At 47.7% G+C, this 18529-nt stretch overlaps 8 protein-coding genes across 8 annotated transcripts; 5 read left to right on the top strand and 3 right to left on the bottom strand.

The window, feature by feature from the left end:
• Window positions 1–426: 426 nt before the first annotated feature.
• Window positions 427–1573, bottom strand: LY89DRAFT_702536 (t-SNARE; the record flags this gene model as incomplete). The annotated part of the gene is made up of 3 exons (XM_018217262.1): window positions 427–923; window positions 970–1502; window positions 1551–1573. The coding sequence occupies 3 exons, from the start codon at window positions 1571–1573 to the stop codon at window positions 427–429; spliced, it is 1053 nt and encodes a 350-aa protein (XP_018061477.1).
• A 309-nt stretch (window positions 1574–1882) lies between these two features.
• On the top strand, window positions 1883–3017 carry LY89DRAFT_691925 (calmodulin). The gene is made up of 7 exons (XM_018216434.1): window positions 1883–1963; window positions 2079–2135; window positions 2228–2243; window positions 2394–2519; window positions 2567–2637; window positions 2692–2833; window positions 2882–3017. The coding sequence occupies exons 1-7, from the start codon at window positions 1961–1963 to the stop codon at window positions 2914–2916; spliced, it is 450 nt and encodes a 149-aa protein (XP_018061478.1). The 5' UTR covers window positions 1883–1960; the 3' UTR covers window positions 2917–3017.
• Window positions 3018–3376: 359 nt separating this feature from the next.
• On the top strand, window positions 3377–5680 carry LY89DRAFT_660866 (glycoside hydrolase family 47 protein). Its single transcript, XM_018212572.1, has 2 exons — window positions 3377–4365; window positions 4411–5680. The coding sequence occupies exons 1-2, from the start codon at window positions 3665–3667 to the stop codon at window positions 5546–5548; spliced, it is 1839 nt and encodes a 612-aa protein (XP_018061479.1). The 5' UTR covers window positions 3377–3664; the 3' UTR covers window positions 5549–5680.
• Window positions 5681–6220: 540 nt separating this feature from the next.
• On the top strand, window positions 6221–6842 carry LY89DRAFT_678093 (uncharacterized protein; the record flags this gene model as incomplete). The annotated part of the gene is made up of 2 exons (XM_018213723.1): window positions 6221–6275; window positions 6331–6842. 2 exons carry the CDS (start codon window positions 6221–6223, stop codon window positions 6840–6842), a joined length of 567 nt encoding a protein of 188 aa, XP_018061480.1.
• A 672-nt stretch (window positions 6843–7514) lies between these two features.
• LY89DRAFT_789921 (uncharacterized protein) lies at window positions 7515–10195 on the top strand (the record flags this gene model as incomplete). Its single annotated transcript, XM_018223309.1, has 5 exons — window positions 7515–7697; window positions 7784–9338; window positions 9439–9527; window positions 9569–9651; window positions 9730–10195. The coding sequence occupies 5 exons, from the start codon at window positions 7515–7517 to the stop codon at window positions 10073–10075; spliced, it is 2256 nt and encodes a 751-aa protein (XP_018061481.1). The 3' UTR covers window positions 10076–10195.
• A 939-nt stretch (window positions 10196–11134) lies between these two features.
• On the top strand, window positions 11135–13659 carry LY89DRAFT_601789 (uncharacterized protein; the record flags this gene model as incomplete). The annotated part of the gene is given in 4 exon segments (XM_018210214.1): window positions 11135–12294; window positions 12349–12530; window positions 12546–12731; window positions 12782–13659. Coding segments are annotated over 4 exon segments (2406 nt in total), but the record flags the coding sequence as incomplete, so codon positions are not given.
• A 575-nt stretch (window positions 13660–14234) lies between these two features.
• LY89DRAFT_743128 (uncharacterized protein) lies at window positions 14235–14584 on the bottom strand (the record flags this gene model as incomplete). The annotated part of the gene is made up of 2 exons (XM_018220923.1): window positions 14235–14466; window positions 14523–14584. The coding sequence occupies 2 exons, from the start codon at window positions 14582–14584 to the stop codon at window positions 14235–14237; spliced, it is 294 nt and encodes a 97-aa protein (XP_018061483.1).
• Window positions 14585–16330: 1746 nt separating this feature from the next.
• Window positions 16331–16786, bottom strand: LY89DRAFT_564422 (uncharacterized protein; the record flags this gene model as incomplete). Its single annotated transcript, XM_018208515.1, has 1 exon — window positions 16331–16786. A coding segment is annotated over one exon (456 nt), but the record flags the coding sequence as incomplete, so codon positions are not given.
• Window positions 16787–18529: the final 1743 nt, after the last annotated feature.

Below are 18529 nucleotides of genomic sequence, written 5' to 3' on the forward strand. Positions count from 1 at the left end.
AACGCTCTATCATCTCATGCTGTTCCCTTTGGAGTCGAGGCTCTTGTTAACAAAGGCATGCAGCTTTCTTTCAAGGTAAAGATTGCAACACCAAACTCCAAGTCATATAAAACCATGAACGATCTTGAGCTTGCTTCGCAATTCAATAATTTATAATGATTATGAGGCTGGGGCTATTTATTTCGCCTCCATGATGAAAGAAGACACGCTCCCATTTACCGATGGTGGTTTTTCTTGAGTAGAGGCTTGTTCACAGTGAGCGTTGTCATGCACAGAGCTTATTGGCGTGTCCTTCCTTTCCGCGACTGGCGGGAAACCTACAACAAACTTTCAGATGGCTTCGAAAGTGAAGTAGTATTTACAATCGCTCTCCAAAAGCGTCACAAAGCAAAACAATATTCGAATAAAACACTGGGTATCATGAATTCAAGGTGGTGGTACATCTTCTGGTGGCTGATCTCCTCCTCTACCGCTATGCCGTTTCGGCTTCACAAGCAATAGAATGAACATCCCCACCACTAGGATGATTAGTAGGAAGATTATCCTTCTCTTCGTACCTTTCCTTTGGTATCCACTCGCAACTTTCAGTTCCTTCTCCGCACCCTTGACATCTGTAGCCATTCGCTCAACGTTGTAGTCTATTCGATCCAACATCGTGCCTTGATCGATAATCATGCTTTGTAGCTCCTTGAAAATGTCGGCTAGCTCAATGATGCCTTGTGCTATGTCTGTTATTTCTCGTTCTCGTTGCATTATTGCTGAGTCGTTGGAGGTCAGTTGTTTCTGTGATGTTTGTTGTAGTGTTGATTGCGAGTACGACTTATCAGCGTCGGATTCCATTAATGAAGGGTCGTTGTAATTGCTGTACAGGGGTGTGGAAGCTCGATCGATTGGGGCAGACATGCCGCTGAGGCCGCGAAGTTCTACCAAAGTCAGTATGATGTTTCTAGAGTCCGAAGGGAAACATACTTTTCAGGTATGCGCTCTGCTTTTTCCTGAACCCTGCGCTGGCCTCTTGTACTCTTCCTGCTAAGGATATCTGAATGTTTCTGGCCATGGTCTCTTCTCCCTTGCTAATGCCACCTTGCTGTTGGCTTTCCCTGACCATTTGCTCTACCCTCTGTATTGCTTTCTGACATTGGTGGAAGCCCCTCGTGATGTCTTGAGTCAACCGTTCAATCTCCCCTTCTTCGTTCCGCTTGACTTCCTCATCGTCGAATCCCGGTAACACATGCTTCTGGTGCAGCTTGTCTAGCTTCACGCTCTTCGCCGCAATATCGGTGAGATATTCTGTCACTTCATCTGAGATATCGGCCCACCGTGGGGGTAATAGATCCATCTCTATGACTGCATCACCATCGTCCTCAAATGCGCCAGCGGACATGAGACCCTGGCGCTCTGAGGACCCTGAGGGAATGGAGGAGCTGTAGCCATTGCCGGAGGAGGAGTATTTCGGTTTCTTGGCTGGGTGATGTGCGTAGGATTGGCGGTAGGAAATGTAGCTATACGAACATCAGCATCAGAGGTGTACGTGGAGGCTGGTAACGAACAGATTTGTACGATCTCGCCACATGGCGGCGTGGGATGAAGAGGAGAGGGAGAATAGGTGACTGCTTTAACTCCTCATCTACCCAATAAAGGAGTCATAAATCGGAGTGTCCGTGGCGTTGTGAGCGGTGATGGCATGTTGTCTGTCTTTAAAGTCACTCGAGTTCGGAGCTCTCCCCAGCTGGATCCGGCTGCGCTAAGGCTGGATTTCTGCACAATGTCACCCTCCCGGCCGCCGTATTAATGCCAAACCAAACTCTCACTCGAGCATCGCAATCAACAGCCGTTTCTTCTCTCGTCTGCCCACAACAACAACTTCCCTTGACTCCAACTATTTAAATTGTGAGCGGCGCACTACCTACGCTCCGACCGAACAATCTTCCACCCTTTCGAGCACTCTCGACCCTACAAGATGGTACGAAATTCTGGTTCCTGCATTCTCGCACGACCCCGCGATCTAGTTTCGTCGCACGCGGGGAGGCTCAACAGCTTGGTAGAAGATGGGAAGCTAATGTCTTGCTGCGTTACAGGCTGATTCTCTTACTGAAGAGCAAGTCTCCGAGTTCAAGGAGGCTTTCTCCCTCTTTGTAAGTCCTTTCTCCACCTCCCCTTTTCAGCCGCACTTGGAGTGGGAACACTGGCGTACGAACTTGGTCGCTGACAGAATCTTGTACTACAGGACAAAGATGGCGATGGTCAGTTCTTGTTATTTCTTTTCAAGATCTGTGTCAATTCCCTGCGAGTTGTCCTATACGAAAGCTCGAAATATGCAGGACGGTTGCCTATATGGAATTAAAAGGGGATGATGCATTCCAGGAGAATGAAGACTGACGGACATAATGCAGGACAAATCACTACCAAGGAGCTTGGAACTGTGATGAGATCTCTCGGACAAAACCCTTCGGAGTCTGAGCTCCAGGATATGATCAACGAGGTGGATGCTGATAACAACGGCACCATTGACTTCCCTGGTACGCACCTTCTAGAGTGTGGAGTCATTAGGCTGATAAGGGAACAGAATTTCTCACAATGATGGCAAGAAAGATGAAGGATACCGATTCTGAGGAGGAGATCAGAGAGGCTTTCAAGGTTGGTACCTCTATCGACAAACTACAGTCATAAGTGCTAATAAATTCTTGATAGGTTTTCGACCGTGACAACAACGGATTCATCTCCGCAGCAGAACTCCGTCATGTCATGACATCCATTGGTGAGAAGTTGACAGATGATGAGGTTGACGAGATGATTCGCGAGGCTGATCAGGATGGTGATGGACGAATTGACTGTAAGGACTAGGCCAAAATTGCGAACCCAGAGACTAACATGGCCACAGACAACGAATTCGTTCAACTCATGATGCAGAAGTAGACCCTCTCTTCTTTCGTGCTTTTCTATCTGCGTGGCAAGCGAGCAGGCATCGATTCTTGCATGGATTCATGGACATCAGGACTTTGGTGATGCGTGGAGATGGTCTTTAAGAAAATGGTAGATTGGCCGAAATGGCTGGACGTGCGATGATTACCCTTCAGAAATACAATCGAAACCTGGAATGGAAATTTGTTGGCTATTTACGCGTAGATCTTCTCTGTGCCTTCTGTTGAACCCTTTTGTCCTTGAACAGCCTTGAAAGACTAGCTTTAGAAACGTGAAAGACAAAGTCAAACTGTTTCTTAAACTGCGACCCCTTGAATCTCACAATATAAATAGTTAAGGCCAGAATTAATTCCTCACGTGCGGACAGTGGATTGCCATCCTGCAAGCGCGCAGACCCCTGAATAATAGCCCTACCGAGTTCCATCTTAATTGCAGATCCCTGCCAAGGCGGTCATCTATCGTCAACCAACGTCCAAAGCTCACTCAGCGACATTCACCACATCCATTGTCCGTTCTGAACTCTCCTTCGAGCGAGTCCTTGAGAGTAGAGATATGTCTGTCCTCTGAATAATCTTCAGCTCACTTTGATTCTAATTTCAGTCACTCCTTGCTTTTTATCTTGCTAATACGGAAGCAACATTTCCATTTCCACATTCGGACGATTCCTAGAGGCATGTGTGGCAACATTTACATCAACTCTTCTTCGACACTCTTTCCATCCCCCTCCTAAACGACTATCAAGATGCCTGCGGTACGAAGATGGCGCGTCGCTGCCCTGACGATAGTCTTCACAGTTACCTGCCTCTATTACCTGACCCACGAGCGCAATGTCTGGAATTATGGCTACACTCCCTACATCCCCGCTCTTCCAAAACCATTTGCTGATGACGGGCATGTACATTGGTCGAAACTGCCTGAGCGATACCCAGTCACTTCATATATTGCCTTGCCATCAGGCAGGCCGAAGACAATTCCCCCCATTCAAGTCAAACAACCAGCAGAAGATGTCAAAGCCAAGGAAGTACGTCTGCAAAGAAGAGAGGCTGTGAAAGAAAGCTTTACGCATAGCTGGAAAGGTTACAAAGACCACGCCTGGTTGCGAGATGAAGTTGGTCCTATGTCTGGAAACTACAAGGACACATTCGGAGGATGGGCAGCTACGCTGGTCGATGCGCTCGATACATTATGGATTATGGGCATGAAGGAAGATTTCGAAACCGCTGTGAATGCTGCGCAGGAGATCGATTTTACCACTACAGAGTCGAAGGATGTAAATGTGTTTGAAACGACAATCAGATATTTGGGAGGCTTCTTGGCAGCTTATGATATCAGCGAGGGGAAATATCCGCTATTACTTGCTAAAGCTGTGGAGGTTGGCGAATTGCTGATGAGCTGTTTTGATACTCCCAATCGGATGCCAATTACAAGATGGGATTGGCAGAAGTAAGTGTCCTTGGTATTGTAATGAAGAAGCTCTGACATTTTTAGATATATGAAAGGAACAGCTCAGACTGCTCCTCAGAGGATGCTTGTCTCCGAACTTGGTTCTTTGAGTTTGGAATTCACCCGACTTTCCCAATTGACAGGAGATCCAAAATACTACGATGCGGTCCAACGAATAGGTGATGAGTTCGAAAAGTCTCAGAACTCTACCCAGTTGCCAGGTCTTTGGCCGATTAGCATTGATGCTTCCAAGCCATCATTTAGTGAAGATACCATGTTTACACTTGGTGGCATGTCTGACTCGCTTTACGAGTACTTTCCAAAACAGTACCTGATTCTTGGCGGGCTACTGTCCCAGCCAAAGACTTTGTACGAAAACTTTATCGAGGTCGCCAAGAGCAAGATGTTTACCCGAATTTACAATCCCAAGAATGAGAATCTTACCATATCAGGTGATATACGTACGAAAAACAAGGAGCCTGAGCTTCAGCCTCGCACTCAACATCTTACATGTTTTGTAGGAGGAATGGTTGGACTGGGTTCGAAAATCTTCAATCGCCCAGCAGACCTGTCCATCGCCGAAGAGATTACACAAGGTTGTATTTGGGCATACGATAGCAGTCCAAACGGTATCATGCCAGAGATTTTCAGTGTACTTCCTTGCAAGAAGAACTATGATTGCTCCTGGGATGAACAGTATTATCAGGATGCACTCAACGACCACTATCCTTCTGCCAGCACGACGAACGCCGAGGACAAACAAACCCATGTTCAGAAAGTCATCGCTGACAGACGTTTACCGAAAGGTTTCACGAGTATTGATGACCGACGTTACATCCTCCGACCTGAAGCAATCGAGTCCGTCTTTCTCATGTATCGAATGACTGGCAAACAAATATATGCGGAAGCAGCATGGCGCATGTTTCAAGCAATCGAGAAGGTCTCTCGGACTTCCATCGCTGCAGCTGCGATCATGGACATCACTCAACCACCTGGAGGCAGCGGCAAAGACGACGCAAACGAGGTAGGCATTGAGGGCCAGAAAATGGATAGCATGGAGAGTTTCTGGCTGGCAGAGACATTGAAATATTTCTATTTGTGTTTCGAAGAGTGGAATGTGGTGAGCTTGGATACATTTGTATTGAATACGGAAGCCCATCCATTGAGAAGACCTCACGCATAAGAGGCTGGTTCGGGAGCGGGCGCTGGACACGAGAGCAATATTTTATACCCGTCATTGAAAAGGGCAAGGATTTGAGAACCCATATTTCAGTCGTACAAATTATTTAGTTTTGCTTGCTTGCCAGTATATTGGGGGATCTACCCACTCTTGACCGTCTTCTCCCGTTGCAGCTGGTACGGCGCTAGTGCGCTTCGTCTCCGTCATTTCCGCCATCTTTATTTTTCATCAATGAAGTCTTTTCTTTCGTTTAATGCACAATTTAGCAGTAAAACGACAGTTGTCTTGGATCCTGATCGATATGTCTGCCTTGAGCTCAGAAATACTTCTAAAGGAAAGATGGCTTAAGTATTTAGGGCCTTCACACTGTTGGATCAGTGATTGTTGTGGTGTCAGATCATGAGATAAGATAATAACATCATAGAACCTTTTTCGAACGTTCTAAAGCAGGACCGGCAATGTGTTCTTACTTCAAAGAGTATAAGTCTCATGTCACAACGTTCCTTGTGGGTTCTTAAGGCCTACGCGACCTCGTTACCGTATCTCGACAAGCATCATTTACTACCTAGCGGTAAACCCTACTTTCGAGTGTTTCACAAGGAATGTATATGAGAACTCGTCCAGACCCTCGAAAATTCTTAGTTCTGCAATATCCCTGATCAGAACGCGCGAAGAATGTCTCATCCCGAAGATCCCACTTCCTCGCCAACGCGGAGGCGAGCCGTGGAAGGTTTGTGAAACACTTTTACTAGCTGGCTTATGAATGATGTTAATTGCGAGTATAGATTATTACTGCGACCACGATGCCAACTATCCTTGTCCACCGCCGCCATACGCGCCAGGTGCTGAAGCTGTAACAAAGACACCAGGTGTAGATGCATCTCACCCCGCGAAAACACCACCGCTGCAAATCCGTAACATAGTGCCCGACACAAGATCACAGACACAATTTTCCCTACAGACCGACTCTCCACCACAATATCAGTCTCGCCCTCCGCCTCCATACGGAATTGTCACCAACAGCCAACGCACCTTAGTCGAAGGAATGTGCAGGAACAAAGAAGTCTTGAAGCTTAAGAAGCAACAAGCGAAGCAAGCCAGGGAAGTGAGAATGGAAACCCAAGCTCAAAGCGCTCAAATCGAGGCAATGCGCAAGAACAGGGCAGGAACAGAAACCTGGAAGCTTAGAGAGGCAATAGAGTGGGAAGACGAGAAACGGAGAATAGATGCTGAAGCTCGAAGAGCAAGTGTCGAAGCAGCACGACAAGAACGTAGGCGAGGGGACAGAATCCAGTAGTCGTATCGTTCGAGGAAATGAGAGCGAACCTGGAGAAAGAGGCTTAATCCTGGACAAGTGCATCGTCGTGTTGTTCGGGGACCACTAAATCAGCCAGCTTTCGAAGTTCCTATCATCTCAAGGAATTGAGTCCATTCTCACCTTGCAAGATTAGACCCGTCTCCAATGCCACGACGATTTTGAGCTTGCGAATCGCCAACCATGTCGCATGCATGTTTAGCTAAATATGGCAATTGGGGGCCACGCCGCTTGATTGATGCTGCCACTGAGGGACTGGTTCTTCTCAGCTGGGTGATACTCGCATATGCATGGATGGCGTAGCCTTGAAGGAAATTCTCAGCGGCGCTGTAAAGTGTGGCACATTGCTGAAGCAATCTTGTCCCCAGAGCCTCGATCTCTTGACCGGAGTAATTGTACAGGGGGATAATCGTATCAAAGCCTCGGGCTGCATTGCATGTATGCAAGAGGCATAAACAGCTGAGTGCGATAATCAGCTGACCTCCCAGCCTTCCTTCTGTACTTTAGTTAGTCATAATTCATCCCAGCTTAAAAGTACTTTCTACTTTTTCTCCTGTTTCCGCAACGTATCAATGGCAAAAACCTTCTTTCTTAGCATAAATCGGTATTTGAATTTACGCTTGCTACAGTCTCGCGCAGCGTTTACAGAATATCATGGAAGAAATTTCCGGATATATATCGAGGCCGGTCTCGCCGATCTCAGATGGTGGTGAGGGAGTCTCGGTAACCTGGGAGAACCTAAAAGTAGATGAGGGAGGTATGTCTCAGCCGGATCGCGGCTCTCTCGCTCTACAACTCAACAAGTCACTCAAGTATAATCCAGGAGATCCCCAACATGTTCGTCAAAAATCCGCCACATCTTCAGTTGCGCCGTTGCTGCCTGCGCAGGATCTTTCCGGCCATTGCCTGGCTTATCAGTACAGCTAGGCTTTTGGAACATATCTATCATTGCGTTTGGCAGTTTGTACGTTATCTTTCTACTGGGTTTCTTATGGTTCCTATGGGGTGGACATGAGGACATTCCGTTTTGGCGATGGCTGGTTGTGCAAGGCTACGTTCAAAGAGCCGTAACGTTATGTGCGACTATTTTACGAATAGTCGTTGCGGCACAGTCGAGTCTGGGAGTATCTATGCTTGCCGCTCTGGTCATAGAGTCGGCTGGGTCTGCACTAAAACGTTCCACCGCTTTGTCCCTACAGCGATTTCTGGGCGGGACTCCATTCACTTTGATGGAACTTCGTCTTTTGACTGGTATAGGAAAAGTCATATCTGCGCTCATAGTACTGCTATCATCTACGACAATTGGAGCTTATTTTACCTCCACTGCACTTATTTCCGACTTCGCTTTACTATCCATCTTAGGCTATCCGGTCCAAAACGAGTTTTTGTATTCTCTCAACAATGTCAGTACTCTAGGCAGCGAGCCAATCTATAGCAACAATCGACCAACATCCTATCCAGCATTCGCGGAGTTTTCGACATCCGTAGAAGTCAACCAGTCTGACTCCACCCAAGAGTTCGTCGATGATACGGGTCCTACCTTACGTGCCTTTCTCCCATTAAGTGCCGATATTCGACAGAACGTGGGGTCATACAATGGCATTGGAACACTCCTCAACAGTCACGTCGTCTGCGTTAGGCCTGTTATTCAAAACCTTACATATACCATGCAACGGACTGATGTGTCTAATGACTTCAAATCATTCATCAGTGGTAGCATCTCGCTCGAGTCCATGCCAGAGGGGCTAGACTTTGATCAGCTGGAAGGGGAAAATAATTTGCAAGATTTTCCCTACGAAGGCTATGGCTGGGGTCCCACGCTATCTCTTAATTTTAGCTGTCAGATGACGCTTCCATCCATTATGGCTACAGGAGAATGGCCAATTTCTATGTGCGTTGCGGGGAATATGCTAAATAGCACGGGAGCAACGCTATCTGATATGGGACGATTACCAACTCTTGGCTTGCGAGCAACGTCGCTTCTCAATGACAACGTTCTGTTTGATCCTCTGTCTTATGTCCTAGTTAATTACTGCGGCCTTCTTCCAAATGTCTATGACGTTGCAGCTCCCCCCAAAATCGAACCAGCAAACTGGACCGAGATTGCGAGTAGCTCACCAACATGGAGGACGTTCACACAAAAGCTTTACGGGAATTTCACCTACGTCTCTCTTAGCTATTGTTTCTCTCACTTCGCTGCAATTGACGCACAGATCTCCGTGAATAGCTCAACTCCGCGCGCCGAGCCCATGCTTAGCAAAAGCAACACCAGTAATACACCGTTCGACGCAACTGATGTCCTTCGTCAGCTCGGAGCAGATGGTGTCAACAGATCATTGAATGATCGTGGTATTTTGAGTCTTTCCAAGGATGAAAAATGGCCGTCTTACACTGATACTAAAACATCTCTCGCTCTGGATGGCTCATATGGCTTCGGAATGCAGAGAAATGCTTTCTCTCCGCCACATAGTGGGAAATGTGAGTTCCTTCTTCTGTTTCTTACCCATCTCCCCCATTGCATATTGCATGCACTGCAGGCCTTAAGCTACAAAATGTATGCTAACTTTCTTTGCTCTAGTGGATAGTGAGTACCTTATCGCATATGGTGATGCTATATCTGGCACCTGGGGACTTTGTAGTGGTTGCTTGCAAGATGAAAACGATGGAGTAACTTTGGGATTCATTTGACTCTGTCATCGATCTTCCAGTCATCTCTCAAAGCATCTGGCCGCGTCGCAATCGCTCTTCAAGCTTTGTTCACTGTTGTCAACATGATGCAGTATTATGATCGGTGAGCTGTTTTCCGCCATCAACACTTATGGGGGTAATTGTCAAAATACCCTCTTTGTTACTGACTTTTACACTACAGACTACCTCAATTCGACCTAGAGGCTCCAATATCAATCAGCACCTTCTCCCCAAAGATCCAACCAAAGCATCGCATGGGTCTTCTATTCGTCACCATCGGCCTACTCATCCACATCGCTACCATGATAGCGATCACGACGATATTTCACTTCCGAACCAAGAACCCTTTCATTGGCCAGAGCTGGCACACAGTTGCTCAGTTGCAGAATGAGAACATGATTCCTATCTTGGAAAAAGCGAGCTTGATGAGAGATAATGAGGTGGAATCTATGATGCGGGAGGAAGGGATGAATGGAGACGAGGTGTTTTACATGGATAGTGTAGTAGAGGTTGGTGGTGAAAAATAGGAAAGGATATCAATGCAGGAATAAATATACGAGTGTGGTGATATATTGTGAAGCGGTGTCAGCTGATGCACTGCTGCCAAGGAGGACTGAGGTTAAGTAAGACTACTCTGGCACTCTGGGATTGTGTTCCGGTGGAAGTTTAACTCACTCCTCCCTTAATGCAATGTCATGAAGGCACTCAGCAAGGAGTTCCAAAATATGAAATCGGCTACAAAATCATCAACGAAGCATGTTGAGAGTTCAGAGCAGGATTGAAGCCGATTGCGTGGAAGGTCGGGTAAGCGACACCCTCGATGGGGAAAAAGTATATCTTCATTAAAATACATCATGCTAACGTGCTTAAGCGCATTGCGACCCGTGAGAGTCACGAGCTTACCGAATCCATCGGATTCTCCTGGTTTTGAGCTTGCATAAAACTCCTCAAATAACATCTAAAATTTATCAAATTGCATAATGAATAACATAGGGATGCCGGGTAGGTGCAAACAGCTTGAGCAAGAGGTTGGGGTTCCACAATAGGGGAGAATGCATGGACTAAAACTCTACAACGGGAGGCTGCCATTCTCCGTCCGCCCTCTGTTCCATCAATTGATTGTTGTTACTTTCAAGGTTAGATCAGAACTCATTCATGAATTGTGATAGCTCATGAAATAAATCACAACCTGTTGGATACGCCAGCCAGTGTGACGGGAAGTTGAAGGTTCATATATCCTTGCTAGTCAGTCCAATGATCGCGCGACAGACCCACAAATGGCTCTACAAACGCAAATGTCCGGCGCGTCTCACCGCCTTGTGAAGAGCTCTGATTTCAACATCCCGTCTATCGTCTGTTGTTGCTTGGTTCAATATTTGTGAAACAGATATTGATAATTTTGCGGTACTGAATACAATTTTAATATCTCCACGAAACCAAATATCAAAATGCCTCCGCCTGTACCAGACTGGGCAACGGACCTGCAGAACGGCAAGATGCCCACAAATGAAGCTGATCTCTTAGAGATGATGAAGCAGATGGATGATATGGGCTAAAAAGGAGCGTACAATCCTACGAATCTATTTCCGGGATCGCCATTTACCCCAAGGGAATTTCCAGAGCCAGCAGAAGTGCAGCGAAGAGCCAAGGCCGGATCGGAGAAAGTCTTATCAGATTGGAATACTTTACGAAAGATTGTTGAGAGACATGCTGAAGTTCTTGAAAAGCGATGGGTCAAGAAGACGAAAAAGAAGCAGAGAGACATGCTTTTACAAGCCTGGCCAAACATGTCTGCTACTCATCGGCCTGATTATGAAGCTTTTCGGCAAGAGAATACAGGACGACACTGGATTGGCCTTTCCAATTTTCAAGAAGCATACAAATGGCCGTACATCAACCAACAAGATCTTTGCAGCAGATCTCTTATCATCTTCATCACCAGCCGTGGCCGTAATCCTCCCAGCAGCTTTGCCAGAGCAGACGTCGAGGCCACTCGCCTAGGTACTGTTGGTCATTTCATCCCAGAGCCAGCCTTCCTCCAAGGCTTCACGCTCTTCATGGATGGAGAGACACCAGAGACTTACGGAAAATTGGTTTCGTGGGACGAAAACAGGGAAGCCGCTGATTTGATGTTCAGCCAAAGACAATTTACTCCCGGACATGGTTTGCGTGTGTTCGAACTTCAGGAGAAGGTCTACCCTTTTCTCATCAAGTGTTGCGAGCTCATTTTACATGATCTCGTGCAGTCCGGATCGCTTCTAGATGACAAGTTCCCGATCGTCCCAGAAGCTGTATCTGCTTCCGACCCCACAGATACTGAGATGTTGCCCAGCTTGACTTTGCTATCCGCTGAAGCACCATATCGTCTGCCAGCAAACCTGGATCTTGATCGCTTACATGCTATCCTTGCTGCTAGACTTTCTGCAGCAGAAGACCATCTTTGGGCATTGAGAGAAGATCCGGGTTATTTTGCAGAGACTGTGAGAGACTGGAGCGAACACAGAAATGACGCCCTACCAGATACGTGGGGCAATCCGCACCCGACTGGGCCACATACGACCGAGTTCTGGACACGAGTGATTCGAAATGTCATTGCTGATGGATACACCGGGTTTGAGACCTGGAATCTTCTTCACAGACAGGTGAATCGTCTTCGTGCTTTGAGAGACAAATATCAAGATGAGATCACTTACGACAAGCAACTCCCCGAGGAGTATCTGCTTGAAATCCTCAAGTTTCAACAAATGTGAGCTGACATTTCTAAGGGAGTTTCAATCAAACAACTGACTCTCATCTATAGGCTGAAGGTCAGTTCTGAGTATCCACTACACAACCTGAAGAACATACAATCATCACCCCCTTTACGCCATTGGTTTATTCGCGAGCCTCAGGACCCAAACACAATCAACATGCATATCAGGTCTATCAACGAATATGATCCGCATTTCTACAAGCTATGGGGTCTTCTGTTCATACTTTGGAGTGAACCCTAAAGAGAGCTGTTTGGATTGATAAATGTAATTGATGCCTTTGAACAAATCATGCAAGATCCTGCAGAGAAGAGAAACCTGTCTCCTTATATTGCGAATCTATTCTCTGATCTTGCCATATTCTCGAGAGCTTTGCGAGAAATTGAAATCTACCAGCCATGGGCAGCTACATTTGAAGAGGAACAAAAAGTGAGTGTCCTCATGACGAGTTGAAATCACATCGCTCGCTGCCTCCCCGAGGAGATACTAACCTTCACGGACAGAAACACACCAAAGCAATGCTCAAAATGTACGAAGAAGCTACCTTTCAGCTCTACTACCTGGAACATATGGACCACGTCCTGAACGGCATCACACATTTGGCCATGCCTGGAGATCGCAAATTCGACTATCCAGTGAACAAGAAACGCACGCAGCAGACCACGGAAAAGATGATAGCAGCCGAAAAGAATCTTGATTACTTCTGGAGTCGATTTGATGCCAATTGGAAAAAGTTGGCTAAGAAAAGTATCAATGATTGCATGGGAGATCATACTCCGAGGCAAAGAGAAAGCGGGCAGCAGATAGAGCGCACGGCGCCTTGGGTAGAGCCGATGAAGGAGCCCAAGATGGCATCGGTATCCCGAGAGCCGAAATCTTGGACCGGATCAGATGCCAAGGACGACAGGATCTCAGTCAAATCCAAGCAGAAGGTCAAGACGAAAGGAGTCGGAGTCGAAGAAGCTACAGCCCCTGAGCCTGAAGCTCCCGCACGCGACCAACACGACAAACAACCAACCTTCAAAGTCGACAAATCCGCTCTGAAAGTCTTTAACGCTCTCTTCTTCACACCAGGCCAGACCTCGACACCAGGAGAGTTACCCTGGATCGACTTCGTACGAGCAATGGCAAGCACTGGATTCGCTGCACAAAAGCTCTACGGTTCCATCTGGCAATTCACACCTACGACGTTGGATGTCGAGCGAAGCATCCAGTTCCATGAGCCGCATCCTGCCGTGAAGATTAGATTTCCTGTTGCGAGGCGGATGGGGAGACGGTTGACGAGGACTTATGGGTGGTATGGCGGGATGTTTGAGCTGGAGGAGACGAAGGAGACGAGGGCGGCGATCTTGGATGGATGATATCTGAATTCCTTAGAGGATAGTACTGTGATACCTTGGTTGTTTGATATTTGAATGTCTTGAATAAGGCAGCTGACAGCGAGTTTGATACTCCAAAAGCGTAAAGTAGCATCGAAGGAGCAGATCTTAAAGCTTTCGCTGTCAAGTGAAAGACAACCATATCAAATTCTTATATCGAATCTGAAATCACTAAGGTTACCTGTCATCATAAGTGCATCTTCGAAAGGGAAGTGACGAACGCGTTCTCGCTTAATGATCTCCCCATTTTACAACGAATACACGGCTCTTTTTCGTACCTCGCTCTTCAAGATTAGGATCTTTAGCTGCCTAGGAAGTAATACTAAGCAATAAACTATTTCAAAACAAAATTTGATTTCAAATGCACAAGTACAGGAAAATATCCGCGCAATTCGCGGCAGGAGACCTAGAGATACGTCCGTCCATGGGGGTATAAAAAATAGGTAGGAGCGGAGATACTTTGTTCTAGATGAGGTGAATAGAACCATGGTCAAATTTCCCAGCTTTCAAGTAATCATAAATTGCAAATCATGGTATCATCAACCCAACACCTTGCTTTACGCCCCTCCTCCTCCACCTCCACCACCACCACCACCTCCACCATCTCCTCCTCCCCCTCCTCCGCCGCCGCCTCCCCCTCCTCCATCTCCTCCACCCCCACCTCCGCCTCCGCCGTCCCCTCCAAACCACCCTCCTCCTCCATCTCCCCCGCCTGCATTCCCCGAATCACCTCCAACATAAACCGGCACCCCCGCACTCCCACCATTCCCATACCGATTTTTACGTTTACTATCATCGTCAATAAAGCCATCCAACCTAGTGAGTGGCGGGTATGACAAACATACTTTACTTTGCGCGAATTATAAGGATCATAGCTCGCATCTCCTTTGGTGCTGCCGAAACACATTTTGACTTTTCTTTCCTTTTCTTGTTTTCGCGAAACAGAAAAGGGTTATGAAGAAAAGGAATTTTTTGAAAACGGTGTTGTTAGATATAACTAGATGTCAGATGACGAAGGCAGACATGCACATACTCGTAAAGCAAGGAGGGAGGATTCGATCAGCCTGCCCTAGTGACGTTCGCCAAGGCGGATCACCGTAAGGCTGAGTCGGATTAGGCGGTTCACTTGTGCAATTGGAGCGGCGATTGGACGATCAAGAATGCAAGCAACGGCTGCGGCTAAGGCTGCGCCTTGTTGTGATCGGTTTGGGATGGGTTGTGATTGGGTGTGCCGCCTATGTCATATTCTGTGAGATCGCCTTGTGTGGGGGCGGGAGCTATTCCTTAATAGTACATTTGCGAACTATTGCGACAACACAATCGAAGGGTGTAGATGGTGATATTGTATGCATAGTACATGCTTGAAGAATAGGTTTGAAAGGCAAGATATATGTATTTATATTACTAGCAATGACCCTTGAGATTTCCAGACTTGGAGCTCATTGCAACTGCAGAAAGCCTATCCCATAATTGCAGCAAATGATAACAAGTATCGCAAAGCAATTCGGCCAAAGGAGTAGAGAAATTGTTCTGTGAACCAAGATGTTCTCGTCGATAGCCGTATATGTTCTCCTTCGCAAAAATTACCCAGAATTTCGCTACTCATGAAAGCAGAAGACACGCAGTACTGTGTAGCCTTGAATTCGATCGTGATGAGGGTCTGAAACGCAATAGAAACATAGCCTTGCGTGAGCTAGTAAATAATAATCGCACCTTGTGACAACTTATCCCGGAAGAGATTCGTTATTTCGCTCGTGTCTTTGCCCTAGCATTGCTGCGTGCAACTGTTGGAGTGGAGTTCATTTCCCAAACTTGAACCATCCACGCAATAAAGCGTGGAAAACAATATAGTCGTCGATAATCGACTCGTAATAGACGGCTCTTAGCCATGAAAACGTGATGGTTGTTGTCCGTAGCCTTGACAGCCCGGAACGTATCAGTATACCTCGAAATTCGAGTATTCGTAGTATACAACGATAAGGACCCCGGATACCGTGGGTCGACTAGCAAACGCGACTCAGTTTCTGCGTCTATTCCTATTTCTATCCCGGTTACGGTCCTGTTCTCGATCCCGTTCCGGTTCTCTCTCTCTGTCTCCACGCCTACGTCTACGCCTCTCACCGGAGCCGGTGGGGCTTTGAGGTTGAGCAACATTTCCTGGGAGTATGATATCTTCATCCTCTGGTGCAATTGGACCTGAAAGTGGTTGTGAAGTGTCATCAACGGGTGGAAAGTATCCGACGTCGCTGCTTGGGCCAGGCAATTGCTCGGGTACATTGTCATCTTGGTGCTCATCTATGTGATACCCCTCGTAGGAGGCCACACCAGCATCCTCGGGGGTCGGTTGAGAGGTCACCTCGTCTTCTGAGTAGTATTGCTCCTGGTCAGCGTAATGTTCATTATACTCCGTTGCAGCGGGGTCGAACTGCGTGCTTGGACCCGCATCATCACCACCTGCGTAGTAACTATCTGGTCGTCGACGCTCGGTTCGCGTCTCTGCTTCTTCAGAATAGTCTGCCACGCCTGCACCCACACCCATGAGCGTATCTTGCATCTGTGGATTTCGTCTGAGGATGGGACCACTTTGATCGTCATCGGTGGCAAGAATGGTCTGGTTGAAATATTGGCGAAGCAGTGATCTGGACTCGCTATCGAGTATGCCAAGGTCTTTGACCTTGACATGGCAGTCGACACTGTAAGTGCGACCATAGTTGATGTACGAAGTTTTGTTAAGTCTTTCGCCACCTTGACCAGGCGGTCTGAGCCGAAGTGGTATCTTGGTAATACCTCTTACATTTGTCGGTCGCCTGTCGCCAATATATATCAAGCCGTGCTCATTAAGACGGATGCCCCTCTTCTCATATCCCTTCCCATCATATGTAGTGATGGGGAGGCATTGACAGCTCCTGTCTCTCAAGCTGACGACCACAAAGCGTCTGACCTTGGAGTATACGTATTGTCCAAGTGCAACCTGGAAAACGACCTCGCTTTTAAATTGACTATGGTCGCTGGCATCCCTCGCAGACTCATTATAAGGATCTGTCCACAAAGTCTTGAAGACACGACCGCACTTAAAGAAAGTCTTCCAGTCTCTGTTTCTTTTCTGAAAGCTGTTGTCAAGCGACTCATACGAGCCGGGCGTTGAATCTATGCGACGTTCGGCAAAGGGGTTCTCCTCGGCTCCGGCCGCTGCTGCCACACCCGCATTTTGAACGACATTGACGGTGTATCCACGAGATTGGGTTGGGACGGCAGAGTACCGATTCGTCGTCCCAGCACTGGGGCGCATGACTGGGCCAGGAACAACACTGGTATATTCTTGGGACGGCGAAGTCACATAATTGGGACTTGAGGAGAAGTCTGGTGGTCCCATCGTCATCTGTGCCATGCCAGTCGCTATATCGGTACCGGAAGCGGTTGAGACTTCTTCATAGACAGTCTCGCCCTGGCTTTCGGTGGTGGGGTCTTGACGTGGAAGGTTGGGATCTTCATAGTCTCCAGCTTCCACTGCTCTGTCTCTAGATCTACCACCCCGAGGCTCATTGTACCCGCGAGACTCATGATATACTCTGTCTCGCCTTTCGCGGCGACTGGGAACAGTCTGCCTTTGACCACGAGTGGTATTGGTAGAGAATGATTGTCTGCGGTTTCGGGGAATTGCCTCTGAAGTATGGGTCGGACGACGCGAATGCGAGCGAGGTGTGCGTTGAGTATTACTGCGAACACACTTAGCATCCTTTCTGTTAATGATCATTTGGGTAAGCTTACGACGATGACGCTGGAGCTACCGATCCTTGTTGGTATGGCTGTTGATATGCTTCTGTGTAATCTTCACCAGCGGCTTGTTGCCCTGTCTGATATGCAGATGCATTCTCTTGCGTATGCAATTCGTCCTCATACCTGCGAATAATCTGGCCATCTGCATAAGTTGTCAGTATCTCGAAGATAGAGATGTTGTTTGTGAGAACTTACTTTGGTCCGCCCAGTTCATGTACCACCGCCCTGTTCCATGCTCTTTGAGCCAGTCTGTAGCCATGGCCGAGGCAGACTCGCAAGAGTTGGAAGGCTGCAGAATGCCTCACCACCCCGCGATTTGCCCATCTTTTATCCTGGGGACTGGCTAAGATTGGCTGCGGCTCTGCGAGAGTCTCCATGAGAACCATAGTGGGGTACGATCGATTGCGACTTGATGCACCACGTATTTCCTGCACATCTGCACATGTGTGTTGTGGGTTTGCGGGGATGTGCTCTGTTTCCGGTGGTGGGAATCTTCGAGGTGGATGCCAGTGATAGCCATCTGGCTCAGAGATGCATATCATGCGAAAACCAAGCCCAGGTCTGATAGGTCCATGGTCACACGGAAGACCTCTCAGGCAACATGCTATGGAAAAGCGGCGCGGGATGACATGTGGAAAGCCAGAAGAGGGCCGACCCACGGGTAAAGCTGTGTGGTACATCGCCAGGTCTGTCCATGGAGTCATCCGGGAGATGCATCTTCTCGGAGGACAGAGCAGCTTGAGTGGTCTCTGCAGTGCTTAGGCTCCTGTACTGTATTGTCGTGTCATCGTGAAGGCAGCCGTGGGAAGTGGTAGTATTCTTGGGAGTGCAAGCAGGAAAGGTGCATCGAATGTGTAGCAGAAAAGAGAGTGAAGACTGTGAGGGCTTCCAAGCGCCAATTGTCTTCCTCGGACATTTCAGCCCTGGACAACTTACAGCCACTACTTGCCCCCGAAAGATAGCCCGCCGCCACTAACCTTCAATACCCTGAAGTGTGTGACACCTGGTGCACCCCCTGTTGGTGTCCCCTGCTCCTCCGTTCGCACATCCCTGTAGTATGTGCAGGTGAACCCCC

The sequence above is a fragment of the Mollisia scopiformis genome (assembly GCF_001500285.1).
Source record: "Mollisia scopiformis unplaced genomic scaffold LY89scaffold_38, whole genome shotgun sequence".
NCBI lineage: Eukaryota > Fungi > Ascomycota > Leotiomycetes > Helotiales > Mollisiaceae > Mollisia > Mollisia scopiformis.

Bases quoted from the DNA above. Each gene is read 5' to 3' on its own strand.
- LY89DRAFT_691925 (XM_018216434.1), top strand. The intron at 2,520-2,566 runs GTACGCACCTTC...ATAAGGGAACAG, and splicing joins CGGCACCATTGACTTCCCTG to AATTTCTCACAATGATGGCA. The intron at 2,834-2,881 runs GTAAGGACTAGG...ACATGGCCACAG, and splicing joins TGGTGATGGACGAATTGACT to ACAACGAATTCGTTCAACTC.
- LY89DRAFT_660866 (XM_018212572.1), top strand. From the start codon at position 3,665: ATGCCTGCGGTACGAAGATGGCGCGTCGCTGCCCTGACGATAGTCTTC. The intron at 4,366-4,410 runs GTAAGTGTCCTT...TGACATTTTTAG, and splicing joins ACAAGATGGGATTGGCAGAA to ATATATGAAAGGAACAGCTC.